Source organism: Haliotis cracherodii, unplaced genomic scaffold, assembly GCF_022045235.1.
Source record: "Haliotis cracherodii isolate W230 unplaced genomic scaffold, xgHalCrac1.p SCAF_20, whole genome shotgun sequence".
NCBI classification, from domain to species: domain Eukaryota; kingdom Metazoa; phylum Mollusca; class Gastropoda; order Lepetellida; family Haliotidae; genus Haliotis; species Haliotis cracherodii.
Window position 1 is genome coordinate 7,733,027 of NW_027266276.1, and position 26,608 is coordinate 7,759,634.

The 26,608-nt window shown below is 42.2% G+C and overlaps 1 protein-coding gene across 1 annotated transcript in view; it reads right to left on the reverse strand.

The window, feature by feature from the left end:
* Window positions 1-1,335: 1,335 nt before the first annotated feature.
* The window catches only part of LOC139470284 (cullin-2-like), a 35,914-nt gene continuing 10,641 nt past the window's right edge, over window positions 1,336-26,608 (reverse strand). The window contains exons 5-21 of the mRNA XM_071252642.1: window positions 26,318-26,423; window positions 24,626-24,708; window positions 23,606-23,702; window positions 23,004-23,114; window positions 22,153-22,315; window positions 20,558-20,682; window positions 18,811-18,918; window positions 17,780-17,842; window positions 16,304-16,432; window positions 14,467-14,553; window positions 13,868-14,017; window positions 11,823-11,900; window positions 11,147-11,213; window positions 10,171-10,373; window positions 8,839-8,940; window positions 7,165-7,281; window positions 1,336-6,074 (exon numbers count right to left, since the gene is read on the reverse strand). Coding sequence (XP_071108743.1) covers window positions 5,943-6,074; window positions 7,165-7,281; window positions 8,839-8,940; window positions 10,171-10,373; window positions 11,147-11,213; window positions 11,823-11,900; window positions 13,868-14,017; window positions 14,467-14,553; window positions 16,304-16,432; window positions 17,780-17,842; window positions 18,811-18,918; window positions 20,558-20,682; window positions 22,153-22,315; window positions 23,004-23,114; window positions 23,606-23,702; window positions 24,626-24,708; window positions 26,318-26,423 — 1,921 coding nt within the window. The 3' untranslated portion in view covers window positions 1,336-5,942. The remainder of the gene's footprint in view (window positions 6,075-7,164; window positions 7,282-8,838; window positions 8,941-10,170; window positions 10,374-11,146; window positions 11,214-11,822; window positions 11,901-13,867; window positions 14,018-14,466; window positions 14,554-16,303; window positions 16,433-17,779; window positions 17,843-18,810; window positions 18,919-20,557; window positions 20,683-22,152; window positions 22,316-23,003; window positions 23,115-23,605; window positions 23,703-24,625; window positions 24,709-26,317; window positions 26,424-26,608) is intronic.

The window sequence follows — 26,608 nt, forward strand, 5'->3', positions numbered from 1 at the left end:
AGTCTGATTATGGTCTTACGCCGCTTTTAGCAATATTCCAGCAATATCACGGCGGAAGACACCAGAAATGGACTTCACACATTGTACACATGTCGGGAATCGAAACCGGGTCTTCAGTGGGAAGAGCGACCGCTTTAACCACAAGCTAGGCTACGCCACCGGCCCCTCAGCTGGAGCAGACAATCCGGTGACTGATATTATGAACAACGATAAACATCTTTGGGATAGGATGACATGTTATGAGCCAGTCTGACAACCTTATCCATTACGTGGCCCCATTGCACAGGTTGTTGGAGAGGAGATAGCTATGGCTTGATGGTATTAGCATGGTGTTGATGACATGGGCATGGGGTTGGTGGACCAAACAATCCAGGGACTAACATTGTGAACAACCATCCACACTGTAGGGATACGTAAGAGGCGACTAACAGGATCGGGTGGTCAGGCTTGCTGACTTGGTTGATGCATGTCATCAATCCCAATTGCATGGATCCATGCTCATGATATGAATCACTGGCTTGTCTAGTCCAGACTTGATTATTTAAAGACCGCCATGATATAGCTGGAATATTGCTGAGTGCGGCATCAAACAACAAACAAGCAACAGGTGGTTGTTCTCTGACATGGCAGATAGCGTGTCGTCGATGTTTGGATCATGTTTGTGAAGCGGATGATTTTTACATTTTACTTCACCTGACAATTCTTGATGGTGACTTGATTTGACCAAATCTTGGTGACTTGGTGCATGTCATTGTATCCAAATTGCATGGCTCGATGCTCATATCAATCACTGGATTGTCTGGTCCAGACTCGATAATTTACAGACTGTCGTCATTTTGCTGAGTGCGGCGTTAAACGACAAATGAAAGAAAAACAAAAACGATGACAGGCCTTCAGCCAGGTGACAGACCAGGGCCCACTTGCACAAAGCGATCTTAGCCCTAAGACTATTGTAAGCCTATGTTAAAGTATGGGAGTTACGATCACCAGGGCCCACTTGCACAAAGCGATCTTAGCCCTAAGACTATTGTAAGCCTATGTTAAAGTATGGGAGTTACGATCATCTTAGCGCTCAGATCGCTTTGTGCAATGGCCCCGGACCACGGATCCATAAGTCACCTCTGACCAGCATAGGTTTCGGGAAACCAATCCTAAGCCAGAATCCCCAATGGAGGCTGTTCATGAGGCTGATGACATGAACAACATCAGATGCCTAACAATAATCCAGGTCAAACATGAGACGATCATGACTACTGAAGACCTATTTGTGGGAAGGCCAAAAGACAACAACCAATCACTGATAGCAATATACACACATCTTTATTTATGTACAAAAAGTGTGCACATCATAGGGTCCAGTTAAAGATAATCCTCCGATGCCATCTGGTGTGTGCTCCAATACATTCAACTAAATCCTTAAATATTCATACATCATCTTAACTAACAGAATCATCACAGACAGATACCTTCACTATTTTATCCATCCAGTTTGGATTTGTGGACAAGTAAGTGCACTCCCTTTAAAACAGAGAAATATGCTTTATTATACCTAGAACCCCGAATGAGGATGACCGTATATGACTATTCTTTTCATCTCTGTTCAGGGCCAACAAATTTGCAGTCCACATACGACACGTAGTAAAACGGTCGCAAAGTAGCATCACATCCCACCACGTAACACTTTCGTAACTCGTGAATTCTTACAAATATCCTTTTGAACTCTTAAGCTGCAAAGTATATTCATGTAAAGATTGCGACCCTGTGCCTAACTGTGCCTAATCTGCTGCTAACAAACCTGACTAGTCTACAGACGAACCATAACAGAATTCAACGACTTCTGACGTTTTGCATTGAAACAACCAATCCCCAATTTTAGTCAGCTCTATCGGAAATCACTTTGACCAGGGGGCTGCCCCGGAACCTCAACTAAATATTGATATGTGTTTTATTAAAAGAACTGGATGGCAATGCAGTCCGTGCCAAAGATATTGTGCCAAAACCTGAACTTGTCACATAACACCATTTCAAACATATTTTAGTATTATATTATTAATTTAGTATGTGGTTCAATTTGCTAAGCTTATGGACAGAAAGACATTTTACTAGACGTGGGCTGAGGACCAGTGGTTAAAGTCACAGCCTGGTAATGAGCAGTGATAATGAGTGAGTGAGTGAGTATGGTTTTACGCCGCTTTTAGCAATATTCCAGCAATATCACAGCAGGGCACACAAGAAATGGGATTTACATGTTGTACCCATGTCAGGAATCAAACTCAGGTCGTCGGCGTGATGAGCAAACGCTTTAACCACTAGGCTACGAACTGAGCTGTATTTAAAGTGGTTCAAATATTAGGTGAATTGAAATATTATGCCCAAGGAGCTTAATCCTTTGTAAATCCTTCAAATCAAAATGCTCCAATATGCATTTCTGTGAAGACAAGCACATTACCAGTAATACAGATGTTGTCATTTTAAATATGCAATGTAAAACATTATATCGCTTGAAGAGATCAGGATTCATGTTGCATTACGTTGAGGAGATTCCTAACATCTTGAGTATGGTTTAATGCAGCTTTTAGCAATATTCCAGCAATATCAAGGCGGGGAACACCAGAAATGGGCCCCACACATTTTATCATGTAGGGAATCAAATACTGGCCTTCAGCGTGACGAGCAAACGCTTCATCCACTGGGCTACTTCATCGGTCTGACGATGCGAGATGTGATTTATTTTTATAACAAGGAAATTATTCACCAAAACACAACACCTACATATCAATTATCAAATGGGGTTTAATGTGAGCAACAATATGTTGACCACAATGTCATTTAGCTGATACAAAACTTTTTCTTGGATGCCTAAAATTGAATTTTGAAAGAGAAATAAGTGTAAAATGAATGCCCTCAAAAATAGAATATCATATTGAAAATTAAACTTTAATAGCTTTGACAAAGCGAGATTGTAGATTAAAATACATCTATTATCTTGTGTATTATATCTCCATACTATTTTGATCAATATCCTGGATCCATATCAGAAGTGAATTGACAGCCTCCATCACTACTACCTCAAACGCAAAACAACTTTCTCTCAGTGAGGAAGTGTGTTGTTTAATGCCTCACTCAGCAATACCCCAGGTATATGACAGCGGTCTGTTGATAATCAAATCAGACAAGCCAGTGATTCTTTACGCTGTCGATGTACTTAAACACATTATTCACAAAGTCCAGGACCACCAAATACAATAAGTTGCCTTTTAAGACCAGGGATTAGATTTTCAAAAAGATCTCAGCTAAGATAAATCTTAACTACTTATGTTCAAAGATAAGATATCTTAAGATTAACATAAGATAGATTTTCGAAACAATCATAAACCTGTCGCAGATCGCTCAGAGCTACGACACCTATCTGTAGCGGGAGAATAGCTCGAAGTCATCAAGCATATCGAGGCGACGAGTTCTGTCTCGGAATATCCTCGGTCTTGTCATCAAATCATTGTCATCTTCATCATGAAAAATGTCCAGAGCAAAGTATGCTGCCATCTTGGATGTGGATAAAATAAACTTACGACAGGTATAGGGCTATCTTAGATTTACGACAAACTTAAGATATCTTAGGGCTACGATAGTTTCGAAAATAGGCTACAATAGCCTACGGTTTCCTTATGATAACTTTACGATAATTTTAGGGCTAAGATCGTTTCGAAAATCTAGGCCCAGCATCAGTTTCTATGGACTGTTTCTAACCCCAAATTCCAAAATTGGATGTTCTTATTTATTAATTTGTTACAAGGTGAGTGAGTGAGTGAGTGAGTGAGTGAGTGTGGTTTAACGCCGCTTTTAGCAATATTCCAGCAATATCATGGCAGAAATGGGCTTCACACATTGTACCCATGTCGAACCCGGATCTTTGGCGTGACAAGCTACGCTTTAACCACTAGGCTACCCCACCGTCCTTGTTACAAAGTCTTCCAAAACAGCCGAAAGTGTCAAAACCTAGGGTGTACTGAATCACGTTGTAGTCAGTTGATACATACCTTGATAAAGGTCATATGATACAAGATGCATGGGAATGTGCCATTGGATGAACTGTATTCCATTATCAAAGAGAACGACTTTACACCCCATCAAAATATATTACACAACCCTTAAGAAAAATATTTTTTGTAGTTGATATATAAATGTAATGTCTTGTATCAATGAATGACCTCAGAAGAAAATGGTTATATCACAGCAAAGAATATTGCAGTGATAGTGTATTGAACCATTACAGTCCAGGGTGCCTTAGTACAAAGTGATCTTAGCGCTAAGGTGATCGTAACTCCCACACCTTAACATAGACTTACGACAGTCGTAGTGCTAAGGTTGTTTTGATATTGTAAAACGGCACCCAAGGGCCCTGTTCCATTAAGCGATCATTGTGATATGACTGTCATTAGTCGATGTTAAAGTATGGGACTTGCGATCACCTTAGCGCTAAGATCACTTTGTGGAACAGGGCCCTCGTAAATGGAGTCTTGCACTGTGTGTTACAACATCTGCTCCAAATCCATATACAGTCCATCAGACAACATCAAATAATAAATCTATGACAGTTGTCAAATAAATAAACAAAGATTATCTCCCCATCTTTATCCAAATAGGAGAACTGTAGAAAGTCTAGCATATTTAAGTCCTATCTTCACATCAAACTTCAGCAGATATTTTTATAAAAATATTTAAATCCATACCACGTCTACATCATCCAACTACCTAAAACAACAATCACGGCCAAATGAATCATTTTCTCCTAGCCTGTGACACTGTTGCCTCATAAACGTACTTCCACCTTGACAGACTTTTTCACCAAAAAGAGTCAGCTGTCCGCTCAGGTGAGCTAAAAATGACAGCTTGTACTTTCTGTTCAGCATAATTATCACTTGATAACCTCATACAATAATTTATAGATCCTAAATAAAAAATCCTAAATAGTGAGTGAGCATTGTTTTACGTCGCTTTTAGCAATATTCCAGCAATATCACGGCAGGGGACACCAGAAATGGTCTTCACACATTGTACCCATGTTGGGAATCGAAATCAGGTCTTCAGCCAGACAAGCGAACGCTTTAACCACTAGGCTACCTGACCGCCCCAGATCCTATATATAAAAAAAATGTCAATATTCGTAGCTTGCAGGAATTAGTAACGGACTTCTCTCGGTTTTCTTTCTGCAGTGAATTCCTAGACCAATCTATTATTTTAATGATATGTCTGCTGTAAATTTGCACCTGTATATATCACTTAATTTATTTATTTTTTCTCTCAATATTTCAGAATAATTTTGGTTGAAAATGAGATAAAATAAACCTGCACAATTCTTACTCAAGTTTGGCTTCTTGGCCAGGAGTATCCACAAACCTAGAGCATTAATTGTTCCAGCCTACGTGTAACCATGACCTATATAATGTCAAGCAATTTCTTAACTAATGTTGCGTGGACGCATTCCATATTCACAGTACATTTTCTGTCATTAAACATCTTCCGTCATGTTCCTTTGTCAAACACCTGTCAGCTGTCCACTTTTCTTCCACCAATATTGCTTATATTTGTCAAGATGAAATAATAGTTAATCACTGTAATGAATTTTTTTCCACTTTCCATTCTTCAATTTTCCTGTTCTCCTAGCTGAATTCCAAGTGGAAATGATTCCATATTCCTCACAAAATGTCATCCCATCCTTCAGATGTATTCCAATATTAACCTTTTCAATAACAATTCACACTCTGCATACAATCCAATCCTCCAGCCTCGATGTGGTCTTCAACAGGTGTCCTCGTAGCCCTGCATCAAGGGAGCTCGAGGATTAGGCTGATTTTGGAGATATTTGAGCGCTAGTGACGATGCAGTCGGTATGAGGGCTAGAGAGTGTGAGACACACACACACACAAACACACACAGCTGTATCACGCTACGTAGCTGTACTCGTCTGTCGTGTTAGCTGTCCTTTCTAGGTACTGTTTGTCTATGAGGGTCTCTATACACTTCTTGATCATGCTGATGCTGGGGTTGAAGCGGGACCGCGACTGGCTGATCACCTGAAACAAGCACAATACATTGCTGGAATAACAGTGGCTGGATGGGGGAGTGGGTGGGAGAGTGGGTGGGGGTGTGGGAGTGGGTGTGGGTGTGGGTGTGGGTGTGGGTGTGGAAGTATGTGTGGGTGTGGGTGTGGGTGTGGGTGTGGAAGTATGTGTGGGTGTGGGTGAGATGTGGGTGTTGGTGAGGAAGTATGTATGGGTGTGGGTGTGGGTGTGGAAGTATGTGTGGGTGTGGGTGAGATGTGGGTGTGGGTGAGGAAGTATGTATGGGTGTGGAAGTATGTGTGGGTGTGGGTGAGATGTGGGTGTTGGTGAGGAAGTATGTATGGGTGTGGGTGTGGGTGTGGGTGAGGTGTGGGTGTGGGTGTGGGTGTGGAAGTATGTGTGGGAGTGCCTGTGGGTGAGGTGTGGTTTTGGGTGAGATGTGGATGTGGGTGTGGGTGATGGTGAGGAGTGGGTGTGGGTGTGGGTGTGGGTGTGGGTGTGGGTGGGTGTGGATGGGTGGTTGAGTGATTGGGTGGGTGGTTGAGTGGTTGGGAGGGTGGGGGAGTGAGTGTTTGGGTAGGAGAATGGTTGAGTGGGATGAGTGGGTGAGTGAGTGGTTAGTGAGTGGTTGAGTAGTTGTGGGAGTGGGTGGGAGAGTGGTTGAATTAGTGACTGAGTGAGTGGTTGAGGGAGTGAAAGTAGGGGTGATTGAGTGGGCGTTTGGGTGAGTGAGTGAGTGTTATGTGGTGTTTAATTCTGTTTTAAACAGCATCATGTCATGTCAGATTAACACAGCCGGAAAGTCCAAGATCTTAGACATTTACAGCTTTGTGAACCCATGAGTGAGTGGAGTCACTTTTGAACAATATTTCAGTTACATCCTGACATATTACACCCCTACAGACCAAGGATAATAATCAGAGTGAATCTTAAATTCGAACTCGAGACCAGCGGATCATGGGAGTTTTGAGACTCAACTATGGACAGTGACATTCAGTGGCTTAGGCTACTGGACCACCTGCGCGCCTCATGAATGTGGAATATCTCCATAAGGCAGTATATGCACACTCACATCCTGACATTCCCAGCTTGACGTTCTTACCTCCTGTATGAGAAGATTATGTTTGAGAACCTTTCTCGCCTTCATGATGCGGACAATCGCAGCTTGCACATACATCTTACGATCTTCGTCCACGGCAGAGTGGGTCATTTCTACTTCCTGTAGTCAAAATCATACATAGTACAATCACATTGACAAAACAGTCAGACAGCTTGACATAACAATCTCACAATTTCACAATAATCAGATCTTTACTCCAATCTCATTAAAATCAGATCTTAGTTCTCGCTATCGCTAAAGAAAGAGTCGAGGACATCCATTAATGGGTCACGTCAGGACGACCTTTCATCCGACCAATCAGTGCGTCGCTTACCAGATCATAACAGTGAATGTGAAAATCATGCAACCTCGAAAACATTCCGAACGACAGTTCCAGCCCGTACTGATTCCGCCAAGATTATCGTCTATCTCTCGCCTCCGTGGGATAAACGTGTGAACAGAGGAGGCGTTGCACAGGTTGTGGGAAGCACTGCTATGCAATCTCAACCATATATTAGACCTTCCGGAAAGTTCTTTGTTCAGTTTTCAAAATTTCAATCTAGGACAGTGTCAACATATTTTTCAAGCATAGTCTGAAATGGAAGTCAACAGGTTGAAACGAGTGCCGTAAAGCTGCCTTCTAATCAGCTGATGTTGACTTCTTGTAAGTTATTTCAGTGGCGGGCAAATTTCGGGAAAGGTCGTTCTGACATGACCTGTAATGGGATGTCCTCAGATCTTTGTTTAGCAGCAGCAAGAACTTAGATCTGATTTTAATGAGATTGATCTTTACTCCGATATGATACGTCTCTGCATAAAGATCTGAATACACCTCCATATGAAACTTGGACCACCCTCTCTAAGTGAATAATGAGTGGGTTCTTGGGTTTATCAGCTTTCAAATTTTTTTTGCTTCTTTCTTTGCCCCCTCAATTCTGAAATTATGATTTTAGCAAAAGAAAACACAAACACAAAGTCTGAAAGAGCACAAAAATACCCTGGATCCAACACCTGTTTTGGAATTAGATAACATGCCTACCCTCATTCAAAATAAAAATTGTTGCCATGGAATTGCAAAAAGAAAATAGTTAAAAGCACCAGTTGCGTGCATGCCTAATGTGTTTACAAACATTCATGAGTGAGTGACTTAAAATTCAATACAGCATCAGCATTATTTCAGCCACATAGCGACGTTCGTGAAGATGTATTGAATGGTTTCACTGTTCTGCTCCAGAAAAGAAATGTGACGATGGATGGACAGGTGGAGCTTGTTTCTATGTGCATACTCCCGTAAAACTTTGTTTGAAAGGGGGATAACAATCACAGCCCATGACAAAACACACTCGTGACAATACAGTCACACCTCATGACAATACAGTCACACCCCAGGACAATACAGTCTCACCCCATGACAATACAGTCACATCCCAGGACAATACAGTCACATCCCAGGACAATACAGTCACACCCCATGACAATACAGTCACACCTCATGACAATTCAGTCACAACTCATGACATTATAGTCACACCTCATGACAATAGTCACAACCCATGACCATACAGTCACACCCCATGACAATACAGTCACACCTCATGACATTATAGTCACATCTCATGACAATGGTCACAACCCATGACAATATAGCCACAACACACCTGCATTAACACAACATACCTGTGGAGAATCTCTTTGTACAGCTGCAGTGATCTTGAACTTGGTCCTCTTGTTGTTGTAAGCTAAGTTTAACTCAAAGTCGCTCTGTGTCGTGATTTCCCCCTGTAACATAAGGTCATGTTGCTATTGCCCCACTATCCAAGACCAATCCATCAGACCAGACTACACTTGACATCTCTAACAGAAAACTCAAGGTAGATAAACATGGGTAGTTTTAACAACAAATCTGTATGTAGCCAGCAGGGCATGTTCCTTTTAATACAGGCCTTTCTCCATCCAAACTGGCTACAACGAAATGGTGGAGATCGTGAAGTGGCCGAGACTGAAGTCAACTAGCCAACTAGCTGGGCTCTCAAATGTTATTTTCCTGCAACCTGAGATTAAATCTTGGCTTCCATTTGCCTCATTTCATAGTGACTTATGAGCAAATAAAGATAGTGTTGTACACATTACAAAATGGCAGCTGGCTGTTACTCTACCGAGATGATAAAATTAAAAAAAATAAACATTCACAGAGAAAGGGTGAAATTTTGACAAACCAGATGGGCCATCTACTTTACGTTTCAGTAAGCCCTTTGTAATTTTATCTGGCCACGGGCCAACAGGCAGCAGTTAAAACGACCCCTGGGCGAACCTGGATTCGAATCCACGATCACAGGTTTCTGCCGTGCCCAAGGGACGCAACTCTGCACAGCGAAACGTGCACCTTAGAAGACAAGGCCACCTGTGCCCATTTGTGAGTTCGAGCAAACTGAATGACAATGCACCTTAAACAGAGTAGGAACAAATTAGTTCAGGAGCAGACAATCTATAACATTAGGTTCACACAAGATAACTAGCATCTCCCCGAGGCAAGGGCATTAACAGACCATAAAAGTCCAGTTTCCACCCTTGCTGAACTAGGGTGCAATTCCTGGGTTCGATCGAAGCGCCACCTGTGGCTATTACGAGTTATCCCCTCCTATTGACCAATCAGATTCTACCTCACTTATCATTTACATTTGCTTCGAACAAAATGGTGGCGCCCAGTCTAGACGATCTTACCTCCGAACTGCATCAAATCGCGTGAGCACCTTGATTAAAAACATGAAAAGATTTGTAAAATATCTGTCAACGCCAAGTTGACGGTTCAAATTCTTTAGAAATCCTGCTGTCGACTGAAATCTGCAGGTTTGTTAACTGGATGCCGATTTCGACTGGACTATGCATGGACTCGTTAGTCCAGCCAAAATGTAACCATAATTGCAGCCTAGTTCGGCAAGGGTGACTGGACTTTTGGAGTCAGTTAACTCCCTTGCCTCGGGAAGATCCACAACTGGATGACAAACTTACTTCATGTGAGATAATTTTGGTATCTATGAGTGACTGTAGTTGTTTGACCAACTCTCGCTCAGGTAGCGTTGTGTGTTTCTGTATAAAGCTGAATGCAAGCTTGTCCACACTGTCGGCGCTGTTAAACAGCAGTAGGATGCCCATATGGAACGTGCCCATCGTCACAAAGTACGTCTTCTTCAGATAGTTAAACTTCATTTCAACTAGAACAGACGTAAATCAATAATGCATATATGTGTTGGTCCTTACTGCAGGCTTGTCCAAAAATGTCAGTGAGCGAGGGAAGATTTAAAATCACACATCCAAAAAAGGACACAGTTATATGTATAAGCATCAACACTCCTGTGTTAAGACATCAATTGGTTGTTTGTTTGTTGTTTATCACTACACTCGGCAATATTCTGGCCATATGATGGCGGTCTATGAATAATAGAGTTTGGACCTGACAATTCAGTGATTGACACCATGAACATTGATCTATGCACAGGAGTGAGTGAGTGTGGTTTTACGCCCCTTTTGGCAATATTCCAGCAATATCACAGCAAGAGACACCACAAATGGGTTTCACACATTATACCCATGTGGCGAATCGAAGCCAGGTCTACAGCATGACGAGCCACTAGGCTACCCCTCCGCCCCTCTATGCACAAGAAGACAAAGACAACTGAAACTGTTTTAAGTTCTGTCTTTCTTTTCACATACCACAAATAAGTGCTAATCAAATATCATTATGACATAAGGAGAAACAGGCCGAGAAACTGACATTTTCAATATGTCTGACATGGCGGCCATATTTAGAATCAAATCAGAACTCCGTGAGGTCCTTGTGGAGACACAATAACTTGATCAATCTTGCAAAGACCTCGTGGTTCTTGGAGATATAAAAAAAATTAAAAGCTTACAACAAACAGATGACAAACATCATGCCAAGCTTGAACTAGAAAATAATACTCAAAGAACTACGTAAATGTCTTACCATTACAAAAGCTATGCATCCAGGCTAACTTTCTACCACTGAAATTTTTGTTGTAGAAAAGTTCAAACTGCAACAGAAATATATACATATAATACATATCCATATTGCAGTGTATCATATCTCTATTCTATAACGATAAATACCACGGACCCAATCACCACAGACCCAGGACAGATCATTACAGCTATGTAAACATTACTTAAGTTTGTTTGTTTGTTAGTTTGTTGTTTAACACAGCACTCAGCAATATTCCTGCTATATGATGGCGGTCTGTAAATAATCAAGACCATACAATCCAGTGATTGACATCATGAGCATTGTCACCAAGTCAGCGAGTGTGTCAGCTTAATGTGGGAGGAAAGCCCCAAGTGATGCAGGTCTCAGACATTTACCCCTTCAGTGAAACCCATGAGCACAGGTATGGTGCTGACAAACCTAGAAACATAATCGGGGAGAACCAGGATTCGAACCAATCATAGCTTTCTGGCGTGCCCAAGGGACGCAACTCTGCACAGCGAATTGTGGTGCCTTACAAGACTGGGCCACCCGTGTCTCCACTACAGTCAATGGCATGACAGATTAACTCTAGCAATATGAAAGAATTGCTAATCCTCACCATGATTTTAGTGGTATATATTCAATGCATGTCAAGGATAAATTCTCTAAATTTTCTCACCATTCTAACACTCCTTTCCAGCTCCTGAGGTAAGGCAAATGAAGGAAGATTACTCTGAGCTATCGGCCAGGCCCCAGCCTACAAGAAAACAGGAAGATGAATTGGGGTTTTATTACTTTGGTTGTTGATGTTTAACGCCACACTCAGCATTATTACAGCTATACGGACACACTTTGAAAATGCACAAAAATCAAATAAAGTCGTTCTTTGTATTTAGGTATGAGATAATCAGATACAACGGTAATGTCATTCGGGTTAGAATCTCATTCAATGTGTTTCAAGATGGACTTGAGCACAAAAACACATCTTGTCATTTTGTTTTGTTTGTTTGTTGTTTACACCGCACTCAGCAATATCCCAGCTATATGACGGCAGTCTGTAAATAATCGAGCCTGGATCAGCCAATCCAGTGATTGACATCATGAGCATCGATCCACACAATTGGGATCGATGACATGCATCAACAAAGTCAGCAAGCCTGGCCACCAGATCCTGTTAGTTGCCTCTAACAACAAACATAGTCACCTTTTACGGCAAGCATGGGTTGCTGAAGACCTACTCTACCCCGGATCTTCACTGGTCCCACATCTTGTCATTTTAGTTAAAATTGATCTTGCGGTTTCATGACAGTTGACCAGACAATCCAGTGATCAATATATTTTTGCAACGATGTACACTGAGGGGGAAAAAGGGCACGCTATCAACCAAGGCACTGAGGATGACCACCCGATCCACTAGTCACCTCTTACAACCAGAATCCCCAGGGGAAGGTTTCTATCAATTATAGGCAGCAAATAATGTTTAATTGGCGATGTGGAAACTATCATCAAACATGGAGGTCAAGGAATATTTTATGATGTATGTCATCCTGACGGCTTCATGACGGATAAAATATAGGCATTGAATGTGTTTCAGTCTTGGGTATCAAATATACAAGAAATCAAATCTGAAATCATTTTAGGGTTTCTGGCATTCATAGCCAGCTCATGAAGACATATTGTCAGACTGAGAAATAGATTGTTATTCAGCCAGAAATTGTTAATACTTTGCGATTAATCCTGGCTGTTTTCAAGTTTCAAATTCCATTTAACAATGTTTTAGCCAGACTATGTTCACACACATAGAAGATAATCCAACTATGCTCGGATCCGAATTGAAATGAGGTATAAAATGTAAAGTTAGACTACCTCAAATTCATGTCAGCTTGCAGTGTGGTACCAGATTTTGTTTGTTTGTTGTTTAATGCCGCAGTCAGCAATATTTCTGCTATATGACGGTGGTCAGTAAGTCATCGAGTCTGGACCAGACAATCCAGTGATTGACATCATGAACATCGATCCATGCAATTAGAATACGATGACATGCATCAACCAAGTCAGCGAGCCTGACCACCCAATCCCATCAGTCGCCTCTTACGACAAGCATAGTCACCTTTTACGGCAAGCATGGGTTGCTGAATACCTTTTCTAACCTGGATTTTAACGGGTGGTGTGTTATCAGACCAGGAATAGGTCAATGTCAACATCACGTGGGAGGAGTGAGTGAGTGAGTATGGATTTACACCGCTTTTAGCAATATTCCAGCAATATCACGGCGGGGAACACCAGCGAACGCTTTAACCACTAGGCTACCCGACCGCCCCTCACGTGGGAGGAAAGATGAAGCAGGACCTAGAGTGAAGGTCACAAAGACGAGTGTGGTGCTGACAGATCCAGAATGATAATCAGGGAACGTATTGGATTAAAACTCATCTCCAGATTCTGACACAAGTAAGGGAAACAACTGCACCAGCATAATTTTGGGGAAAGCCGAAAGCGATCCAGTTCGCAGAAATTTACCTCTTCTGTGGCCCTTGATAATGGGTACGATGCTGACAAACCATGAATCATAATCGGTGTGAATCTTGGATTCGAGTCTACCAGCACCGGATTCTGTCCTGACTAAGGGCCACAACTCTGCACATAAGCTTGTATCGCCTGGGCAACCTGTTCCCCTGTCCAAACATTCAACAATACAAATTGCGACTTGGTGTATGAGGTGTTTACCTGTAGGACAAGAATAGAGAAGTTGACTCCCAGGTCCCTGGAACTGTCCTCTTTGGTGAAGTCCGAGAACTTGTTGTTGAGATCCGAGCTGATGCTCATGTCGGTGAACATTCGGTGGAGCTTGTTGGTGAACTCATACCCGCACGCTTGCTGTAAACACAAATCCCAGCTGGTGAACACATACAATAAGAATAATTTGTTTCAGGATAAAAATGGAAAAACTAAAAAAAGTCATTAGATTTTACCAAAAGAATACATTTGCTGGATATCCTGAAAAAAGTGTGTCACTAAAATAATGAATTGCTTGATTCGAACATTTCGAAGCAATGACCGAAAAAACATCTGTGTCAAACAAGAATCACTGACCCTCCCCCACAATTGTAAAAGGTGGGGACCCAAATCCAAATAATGTGTTATCAAGTTTTACCAAAGAAAATTATAATTGCTTGCTATGCTTGATGGAGATCCTGAAATGTTATTCATCTCCTTCTTTCACAGAAATATATTGTTTTTGAAACATTGACCAAATAAATATCCTGTAACAAACAGAATCCCAGGTTCCCAGAATACGAAATGGTGTCCTATCCTTGTCGCCCTACCTTGAGCCTGTTGATCATGGCTTCCTCCGCATCCATGGAGGTGGACTGACTGTAGATCAGGCGCTTGGCAAGCATTCGAGAATAAAACTGCAATCACAGGTTTAACATGCACAATATTTAATGAGAAAACATTTTCATAAAAAGAGTGAGCGAGTTGGTTTAAGGCTGCTTTTAACAGTATTCCAGTTATATCACGGCGTGTCAGCTTAATGTGGAGGTAAGCCATTTACCACTTTGGTGAAACGGGTTATGGTGCTGACAAACATAAGTGAGTGAACCAGGATTCGAATCCACCGTTATAGGTTTCTGGTGTGCCCAAGGGGCGCAACTCTGCACAGCGAAAGTGAAGCCCCTTAGATGACAGGGCAACCAGTGCCCGCTTTATAAAAATGACCATTCCAATCAACATGTAGCCAAAATATTGAAAGTAATTCAAAACACATTCACAGTTACATCAATAATTCCAAACTTGAGTCTTGGGTGAGTGAGGATGTGAGTTTGGTTACACACCGCTTTTAGCAATATTCCAGCATTATCATGGCGGGGGACACCAGAAAATGGAACCCATGTGAGGAATGGAACCTGGGTTCTCGGCATGACAAGCCAACGCTTTAACCACTAGGCTACCCCACCTCCTCTTTAGTCTTGACAAATACATAATGTTTGTTAATCATAAAACAAATATATGAAACTATTTACAATGATTCAAATCAACAATCAAGGAAAAAGGTCATAACATGGAGATGACATGGGGTGCATTGCAGGCCACAAATGGCTTAGAGTAAGCAAATTAATCGCTCATCCCTTGGCCTGCAACAGGTCAAAGAGATTGCTCACTCTTCCAAAATGGCGACGCAACTACCATTTGGTTGCCTTGCCGTAATGAAGAACGTAATGAAGAGGCTTGATGATGAACTGATGAAATTTATGAGTGAGTGAGTGAGTGAGTTGGGTTTAACACAACTTTTAACAGTATTCCAGTTATATCGCGGCGTGTCAGCTTAATGTGGGAGGAAAGCCCCAAGTGATGCAGGTCTCAGACGTTTACCACTTTGGTGAAACCCACGAGCACGGGTATGGTGCTGACAAACCTAGAAACATAATCGGGGCGAACCGGGATTCGAACCCACAATCCTAGGTTTCTGGCGTGCCCAAGGGACGCAACTCTGCACAGCGAATCGTGGCGCCTTGGACGACTGGGCCACCCGTGCCCCCGATTAAATTTATGACTACTTTGAAGTTGTGGAGCTGACTGAGGATGGTGGGATGTTAGCTACCTTTGCCCATTTTCCAGTTGATCCAGTCCCGAATTTCTTGTTCCGCTGTCAAACTCAGCCGCCATTTTGGTTTGAGAATGAAGCGACCTCAGTCAGCGAATGGTATGATTGCAAGCAGCTGAAAGTTAGCGTCCCATTGAAAGGCGAATCACTGGACATCGCTTGCAAGCGATTGGTGCTTTGCAACGTACCCCTGGTTTTATCAAATACCATTCACTGCAAGTTGCAAACAGTGACTGCAAACATGAGTGAGTGAGTTGGGTTTAACGCCGCTTTTAACAGTATTCCAGTTATATCACGGCGTGTCAGCTCAATGTGGGAGGAAAGCCCCAAGTGATGCAGGTCTCAGACGTTTACCACTTCGTTGAAACCCACGAGAACGGGTATGGTGCTGACAAACCTAGAAATATAATCAGTGTGAACCGGGACTCGAACCCCCCAATCATAGGTTTCTGGCGTGCTCAAGGGACGCAACTCTGCATAGCGAATCGTGGCGCCTTAGACGACTGGGCCACCTGTGCCCCGACTACAAACATGTACATAAACATATTGTACGTTACCCTTTGAAAGACATCTTTATCATCTAGGTACTTGAATACAGTTATACAGTTGGCTAGTTTGTCGTCGAGCTCGGTCTCGGAAATACCCTTGGAACTCTTCTTTAACAACCCATCACAATATCGAGCAAGCTGTAAAAAAACAACAACATATACACATAAACTAGCATTGAGACAAAAAGCTTGATGTCATGTTTAGCATTATGTCTCCTCAACATGAATAACACATCATGGCGAAGTTATCAATAGGGCTGTGTATTGGATAAAACATTGTACTGTAATATACAGTAAACTACAGTTGCAACGAACTAAAAGGGACCACTAATTTTAGTTCGTAATATCCGTAGTTTGTTATAAGCACATATATAAGCATATATTCAACAAATGGCCGGGACTAAAAAATAAGTTTGTGATATCGGTCAGTTCATTATAAGCGTGTTCGTAATAAACGTAGTTTACTGTATTGCGAAACAGGTATCTATATTGTGTTATATTACAGCTGAAGTATTTGACAGATTGACACTGATTAAACTGATTCGACATGCAGATCCTATTTTCTACATACTAAAGAAAATATAGTCAGTTTCCGCCATTTTGAAGGGGAGATAACAATGTTAAACAAAAGTCACTTCCGCTTTTCTGCCGTTTTGTTGATCAATTTCAAGGTAAACATCATTTGTGAGTGAATTTCTTGAATTGTAGATTTTAGGTTAAACGATACAACTAATAACAAAACTGGTTATATTTTGTTTACCAGTTGTCAAAGTCAATAACAATGCTTTCAATGTCAATATTATCAGATGTCCCTGCCATACTACACCTCTCTGCATGATCTAACAATCCCTCTATGGAAGGTTTCGGCAGGTGAACACTGAGCCAATCAAAATGAAGGATGAGCGGGTTCTTGAGCCAATCAAACGTCAGCTTTCTAAACCAATTCGGCTTCATATCTTTATCATCTTCCCAAATAAGAAAGTTTCAACATAAAACTCCTTTTTGGGTGTTGATGCCATGGTACTCAGAAACAACAGGACCGACTGCACAAAGCAATCTTAGTGCTACAATTATTGATAAGTCTATGTTATTGCTAAGTACAGGAATTAAGCAGTCCTAGCACTACCATCGATTTATTTAAGCGGTCCCAGGATATATAAACAAAAGCAACAGAATGTATCAAATATCAACAAAAATGAACTGGCATGGTTTTTATTACTTCCATTCTGAACTCCCTGCTTACATGCATTTTCAAGATACAGAAATCATATACACTGGTCTGAATGGTTCACTCACTCATGCCGAGAATGTAGAAGCCTTGATGCTGACGTCTGAATAGAAAGTTCACCTGCCACAACCTATGGAGGGACTGTCAGACATTCACACAGAAAGGTATCGTATCGGAGTAAAAGATCTGATTATAAGGAGATTGATTGGATTTCATGCACATAGTTTGTTCAATTCAGATTGAAACTTGGTACTGACCAGTTCTGCTGATTTGCAAGCCATTTTAGGATTAGAGCGGAAGTTGATAGCAGCTGCACACGCCTGGAAAAAACAACATTCGCATTAGACATCTAGTCCCGGCAACAATTTTATGCACTTCATCATGAATTTACTCCAGTCTTCATACATTTTCAGTGAATAGAGAGGGAATGGAGTACTACTATGCTCATAAAATTATTTGCACAAAAAAATATGTGAAGATCCGGGTTAGAACAAGTATTCTGCAACCATGCTTGCCGTAAATGGCGATTATGCTTATCGTAAGAGGCGACTAACGGGATCGGGTGGTCAGGCTCACTGACTTGGTTGATGCATGTCATCGTATCCCAATTTCGTAGACCAATGCTCATAATGCCAATGGATTGTCATGTCCAGACTCAAATATTTACAGACTGATGCCATATAGCTGGAATAATGCTGAGTGCTGCATTAAACAACAAACAAACAAAGTACAAAAAGAGAATACAGAAGAATCATAAACACAAAAAAGCAATTTAAAGTATGTTTCATGGTAAAATCAATAAAAAAAATATATACCCAGTACAAACAAACAAACAACCTTGCACAAGCCATAAGTCGGGTCGCAAAAGGCCTTGAATTGCCCCAGTGTCGTTCTTATACACAGGTAGTCTGCTTTCTAGAAATTGTCACATCCCGAAACTTCTCGAACGATCAAGACAGTTATGGTTGTGAACAACCAAGGGAGGTAACTCTAAATTCCACTCACTCACAGATGCTGACAGCAAGAGACGTTTTACCAGTGTAAAAACATTTGCTGCCACTGACATTCACTCCAAATAAGTGAGTGAGTGAGTATGGTTTTACGCCGCTTTTAGCTATATTCCAGCAATATCACGGCGGGGGACACCAGAAATGGGCTTCACACATTGTACTTATGTCGGGAATAGAACCCAGGTCTTCGGCGTGACGAGCGAATGCTTTAACCAACAGGCTACCCAACCGCCCCTCACTACAAATAAAGTTCCAAACAAGTTCTAGTGCTGACTCACCTTATCAAGGGCACCAACAAACTGCTGATCAGCATGAAAGACACTTTGTATAAGTTCTGTATATTTACTGTGCACTTCTAACATGGACTCCACAAACTGCCCAGGCACCTGTCAAAATAGAGTTGATCATTCATATTGCAGCGACCTCACTCCCATCCAGCAAGCCAAGATGGTTTTACGCCGCTTTTAGCAATATTCCAGCAATATGGCAGCGGGGGGACATCACAAATATTGTACCCATGTCGGGAATCGAACACGGGTCTTCGGTGTGACGAGTTAACGCCTTAACCATTAGGCTACCCGACAGCTCCAACAAGACGAGAAATATTAGAAAGAGGATATTTCCAATTTTTTTCAAAACAGCACAATTAACATATTGAAGAATAGATTTATAAATCTGACATATACACTGATAAAACTTCAACAAGGAATAGTTTTATTCTCGTAAGTGTGAGTAAGACAGCCTTAAAGTTAGTGGTTTTTTACATCTGAATTGTGGAGATGTTGCCAGACTCATGTTTTTACCCTTGAGAGAATGGATACCCTCGAGGTTTGTGTGTTTTACGTCTACATTGCGTCTATGAGGTCAGATTTAAATTTTCTCCCTTGAGAGAGCGGACAGCCTCAAGACCAGTGTGTTTTATATCAACATTGCGTGGATGAGGTCAGATTTACATTTTCCCCCTTGAGAGACCGGACAGCCACAAGGCCGGGTGTTTTATATCAACATTGCATTGATGAGGTCAGACTTACATTTTCCCCCTTGAGAGAGCGGACAGCCTCAAGGCCAGTGTGTTTTATATCAACATTGCGTCGATGAGGTCAGACTTACATTTTCCCCCTTGAGAGAGTGGACAGCCTCAAGACCAGTGTGTTTTACATCTACATTGCGTCGATGAGGTCAGACTTACATTTTCCCCCTTGAGAGAGCGGACAGCCTCAAGACCAGTGTGTTTTATATCAACATTGTGTCGATGAGGTCAGACTTACATTTTCCCCATTGAGAGAGCGGACAGCCTCAAGACCAGTGTGTTTTATATCAATATTGTGTCGATGAGGTCAGACTTACATTTGCCCCCTTGAGAGAGCGGACAGCTTCAAGACCAGTGTATTTATATCTACATTGCTTCGATGAGGTCAGACTTACATTTTCCCCCTTGAGAGAGCGGACAGCCTCAAGGCCAGTGTGTTTTACATCTACACTGAATGAGGTCAGACTTACATTTTCCCCCTTGAGAGAGCGGACAGCCTCAAGACCAGTGTGTTTTACGTCTACATTGAATGAGGTCAGACTTACATTTTCCCCCTTGAGAGAGCGGACAGCCTCAAGACCAGTGTGTTTTACATCTACACTGAATGAGGTCAGACTTACATTTTCCCCCTTGAGAGAGCGGACAGCCTCAAGACCAGTGTGTTTTACATCTACACTGAATGAGGTCAGACTTACATTTTCCCCCTTGAGAGAGCGGACAGCCTCAAGACCAGTGTGTTTTACATCTACATTGAATGAGGTCAGACTTACATTTTCCCCCTTGAGAGAGCGGACAGCCTCAAGGCCAGTGTGTTTTACATCTACACTGAATGAGGTCAGACTTACATTTTCCCCCTTGAGAGAGCGGACAGCCTCAAGACCAGTGTGTTTTACGTCTACATTGAATGAGGTCAGACTTACATTTTCCCCCTTGAGAGAGCGGACAGCCTCAAGACCAGTGTGTTTTACATCTACATTGAATGACGTCAGACTTACATTTTCCCCCTTGAGAGAGCGGACAGCCTCAAGGCCAGTGTGTTTTATATGATCCTCCACTTCCTGCATGAGGACACCTAGACCGGACTGTATCGGCTTCAACAGGCTGTACATGTTTGTCAGGTCTGGAATACGGAGACAATGTATGAGTGAGTGAACATTCTGGCACAACACCTCTGCCTGTAAACATTCGAGTCTTAACAAAGCAGACAAGTGACTTATACTTACAGAAGAAAGTGAAATGGGTTAATGTCGCATTTAAGATTATTGCACATATATGCCTAAAACTGTCTGGGTCAGCATATGACGCACAATCAGGCAGGTCATCCAGTGGTTGATGCATGTTATCGTACCCAATTGCGTAGATCAATGCTCATAATGTCAATCACTGGATTGTCATGTCCAGACTCAAATATTTACAGACTGACGCCATATAGCTGGAATAATGCTGAGTGCGGCATTAAACAACAAACAAACAAAGTACAAAATGAGAATACAGAAGAATTATAAACAAAAAATAGCAATTTAAAGTATGTTTCATGGTAAAATCAATAAAAAAAATATATACCCAGTACAAACAAACAAACAACCTTGCACAAGCCATAAGTCGGGTCGTAAAAGGCCTCGAATTGCCCCAGTGTCGTTCTTATACACAGGTAGTCTGCTTTCTAGAAATTGTCACATCCTGAAACTTCTCGAACGATCAAGTCAGTTGTGGGTGTGAACAACCAAGGGAGGTAACTCTAAATTCCCTGGCAGGTCATCCATTGTGACCACACAGTCCTCATTTCAGTCTAGGACCTGTGAAGATCCGGTCTTCAACAACCCATGCTTGTCGTAAAAGGTGACAATGGTTGTCGTAAGAGGCGACTAACAGGATTGGGTGGTCAGGCTAGCTGACTTGGTTGATGCATGTCATCGATTCCAATTGCGTGGATTGATAACAGATTGCTGTCATATTGCTGATATATTGCTGAGTGCGGCTCTAAACACCAAACAACCAATCAAACCAAACATTTCATGGGGTATAGAGTACCGGTGACCTATTCTGCTTTGAATTCCCAAAGGAAGAGAAGGCCATTGGAACATGTCAAAGAAAGAAGGATTTGTTTGTTTGTAGTTAACCCTGCACTCAGCAATATTCAAACTACGTGACGGCAAATAATAAAGGCTGGATCCAGTTAACGATTTTGTACACACACCGATGGCATAGAAGTCATCAATCCTGACCATCGATCCTCTGAATGGCCTCTTACAACCAGCATAGGTTGCTGGGGAGCTCCCCACATGGAGGAGTGAGTGAGTTGGGTTTAACACCACTTATAACAGTATTCCAGTTATATCGCAGGGTGTCAGCTTAATGTATGATGACTGCCCAAATTTATGCAGGTCTCAGACGTTTTCCACTAGAACCTAGAAACATAATCGGGGAGAACCGGGATTCGAACCCACAATCATAGATTTCTGGCGTGCCCAAGGGACGCAACTCTGCACAGTGAATTGCGGCACCTTAGGCGACTGGGTCACCCATGCCCCCACCACATGGACGAAAGAAAGAAGAAATACAAGAGGAGATATAAAACATGGATTGTTACCTTTTCTCTTCTCCACCTGCACCATCTCGCGACACTCGCCATGGAGGAACTGCAGGTGGTCGGCGATCATGCGCTGCTGGCACTCATGGGTCACCTTGGTGTAGGAGCTGGGGTGCAGGAACTTCCGACTCCTGAAGTCTTCATTGTCCAGCTTCTGTATCACCTGTGCAACACAACATAGTCTTACATGACAAGTCTACAAGTCTACAAGACTGAAAGTTATGTTTGCTGGTCCAACTTGCCATTCTGGAATTTTTTAGCTGTTCATTTGTCTTACCAGCTGCGATCTAGATCCAAGATATAGCGTTCCCATTTACCGATAATTACCACTTTGTTACTGGTAAAAATGAGGGAGAGTCTGACAGTAAGTTGACTGTAGCCATGATGAACAAACACTTACACAACTGAGCTACCCCAAAGCCCCTCCTTTAGGGAGAGTCTGACAGTAAGTTGACTGTAGCCATGACAAGCAAACAATTAACAACTGAGCTACCCCCCTGGCGCTCAAGAGGGAGAGTCTGACAGTAAGTTGACTGTAGCCATGACGAGCAAACACTTAACAACTGAGCTACCCCCCTGGCGCTCAAGAGGGAGAGTCTGACAGTAAGTTGACTGTAGCCATGACGAACAAACATTTAAACAACTGAGCTACCCCAAAGCCCCTCATGAGGGAGAGTTTGACAGTAAGTTGACTGTAGCCATGACGAACAAACACTTACACAACTGAGCTACCCCCCAGCCCCTCATGAGGGAGAGTCTGACAGTAAGTTGACTGTAGCCATATTACTACAACCTGAAAGTTGTGAAAAATGCCGGCCACACTTTGGGAGAAAGTGCCTGTGTTGTCTCACCTTTTCCATGTAGTCTGAGCAGTTGTACTCGTCCTTCAGTTTGGCGGCCTCCTGTCGGTAGTAGTCTCCTGTCTCATGCAGGAAGGGCGTCTCAAACAGCTCTTCATACAGCTGCAACAACACAGGGCACCAAGTATGTATGTTTGTTTGTTTTGTTTATTTGTTGTTTAACGCCACACTCAGCAATATTCCACCTATATGACGGCGGTCTGTAAATAATCGAGTCTGGACCAGACAATCCAGTGATTAATATCATGAGCATCGATCCATGCAATTGGGATCCATGACATGCATCAACCAAGTCAGCGAGCCTGACCACCCGATCCCGTTAGTCGCCTCGCCTTTAACGATGAGCATAGGTTGCTGAAGACCTATTCTACCCCGGATCTTCACGGGTACAAGTAACTTTGAAGATGGGCAGGTAACATTTATGGGTGATCTGCCAGCGTCACCTGTCTTGTTGGGTTTTAAAATTATTTCAAACACTGTTTTGGAGGATAGCCTGGGATGCAGATCCAAATCAGAACATAGGTTCCTGGTCCAACAAAGGGACCCAACTCTTGGCCACCCACGCTCCCTACAAGACAGCTTGTGTGACTTACCTGCATTGAATACTTCTTCTTATATTCTTCAACATTGACGAATGAGTTGATGACACCGTGGACAACGGTCTGGTTCACAGAGTTACCTCCCCTGTCCCTGAACACATGAATATACATTGATGTTTGAGAACGAATACTGTAACAGTGAGTGAGTAAGTATGGTTTTACACCGCTTTTAGCAATATTCCAGCAATATCACGGCAGGGGACATCACAAATGGGCTTCACACATCGTACCCATGTCGAGAATCGAACCCGAGTCTTTGGCGTGACGAGAGAACGCTTTAACCACTGGGCTAACCGACTACTGTAACACACAGCACAAAAAGTGCTGACAAGGCTGAAAATTAGTGAAGTACAGTTCAAAACAGAATTTGACACTGCACAATCACAATCTTACAAAATCAGAACCTTCATGACGACCTCACAATGAAGGGAGTTCTCCTCCTTTCCCTAACACAACAAGCTACATAGCTACAACATACTGGACACTCTAGTGCACTGACTGAAAATGAAGTTTTAACTTTGCCCCTTATATACCCCTTACGAGACAAAGTTACCTCCCTTTGCTGTGCTTTCAGCTTTGGAGACAATAATTTTGTTTTAATTCATCCCTCAAACAAAAGAAATTATACATAATTTTACACAATGAAGGGAGGTAACTTCACAGTGAATTACAGAACCTCAGATGACCTGGGTGCAGTCAACCTTAGCACTAAGGTGATCCTAACTCCCATACCTTACCATAGACTTTGACCATTGTTGACAGTGGTAGCGCTAAGGTTGTTTTGTACAACAACCCAGGTAACTCCACACAGTGAATTACAGAACCTCAGATGACCTGGGTGTCATCAATCTTAGCGCTAAGGTGATCCTTACTCGGATACCTTACCACAGGCTTATGACAGTGGTAGCGGTAAGGTTGTTTTGGCCACCCATGTCCCTCCGCCACCTTTCTGGTAACAAGCTGTTGCCAAATGATTTCAGTGACATGCAACAAGCAAAGTTTGTCGTGACCTACTTCTTGACTTCTTGTAATATCAGGTTCAGAAGCTGATTCTTCAGTGGCTCGATCATCAGTCGTTTCCATGTGTCCAGGGCAAGCTGAAATAAGCACTCAATTTGTAAGCATCTTGTTCACACAGTTACAGCAGCAAGTCCTACTGTTGGACTAAGTTGGGTGCCATGCTTCTTTGGTTGATGCATATCATCGTGTTCCAACTGCATGGATCGATGCTCATGATGTGAATCACTGGATTGTCTTGTCCAGACTCGATTATTTACAGACCGCCATCATATAGCTTGAATATTGCTAAGTGTGGCGTTAAACAACAAACAAACATAACCAAAAAAATTATGCTTCTTTCAACAGTTTTTTCAGTTTTATCCCAGCTTGAATTCATGTGGGAGGAGAGATGTAAGTGATGGAAGTCACAAGGTTGTGCTTGACAAACAACCCTGCATCGTCAATTATCAAGATGACAATCATGTACCCCAACCCTACAATCATGTACCGCTACCTACAATCATGTACCCCTACCTACAATCATGTATCCCTACCTACAATCATGTACCCTTACCTATAATTATGTACCCCTACCTACAATCATGTACCCTTACCTATAATTATGTACCCCTACCTAAAATCATGTACCCCTACCTATAATCATATACCCTTACCTACAATCATGTACCCCTACCTACAATCATGTACCCTTACCTGTAATCATGTACCCCTACCTACAATCATGTACCACTACCTACAATCATGTACCCCTACCTATAATCATATACCACTACCTACAATCATGTACCCCTACCTACAATCATGTACCCCTACCTACAATTATGTACCACTACCTACAATCATGTACCCCTACCTATAATCATATACCACTACCTACAATCATGTACCCCTACCTATAATCATGTACCACTACCTACAATCATGTACCACTACCTACAATCATGTACCCCTACCTATAATCATATACCCCTACCTACAATCATGTACCCCTACCTACAATCATGTACCATTACCTACAATCATGTACCCCTACCTATAATCATGTACCCCTACCTACAATCATGTACCACTACCTACAATCATGTACCCCTACCTACAATCATGTACCACTACCTACAATCATGTAGCCCTACCTATAATCATGTACCCCTACCTACAATCATGTACCTTTACCTACAATCATGTACCCTTACCTGTAATCATGTACCCCTACCTACAATCATGTACCCTTACCTATAATTATGTACCTCTATCTATAATCATGTACCACTACCCAACAATCATGTACCCCAACCTACAACCATGTACCCCTACCTACAATCATGTACCCTTACCTATAATTATGTACCTCTATCTATAATCATGTATCCCTACCCTACAATCATGTACCACTAACACCTGCAAACCTCATTACAGCAACCCATGCTTTCCGTAAAAGGCCACTATGCTTGTAAGAGGCGACTAGCGGAATCAGGTGGTCAGACTCGCTGACTTGTTGATGCATGTCATCATGATCCAACTGTGCGGATCGATGCTCATGATGTCAATCACTGGATTGTGTTGTCCAGACTCAATTATTTACAGATTTCTATCATAAAGCTGGAATATTGCTGAATGGGGTGTTTATTAACAAACAAACAAACAAACAAACAACTAAACAAAAACAAAGCAATCGTCATCCCTCACCTCTCCTATCTCCAGCATCTGGTCCGCCATGTCCATGGCAAATCCCCCATAGTTGAGGTCAGCGTCACTCACTTTCTGTTTCCGGATGAACGTGGAGTTCAGGTAGCTGTAGCAAAGACCAGATACACAAATAAGCTAGCAGCTGAGAGTACTGAAAATACTCTTGCAGAAATGGGCTTCACACATTGTACCCATTTGACAACCAGGCTACCCCTGCGCTTCCATAACATGTGAGTGAGTTTTTACGCCGCTTTTAGCAATATTCCAGCAATATTCCACTGCGGGGGACAC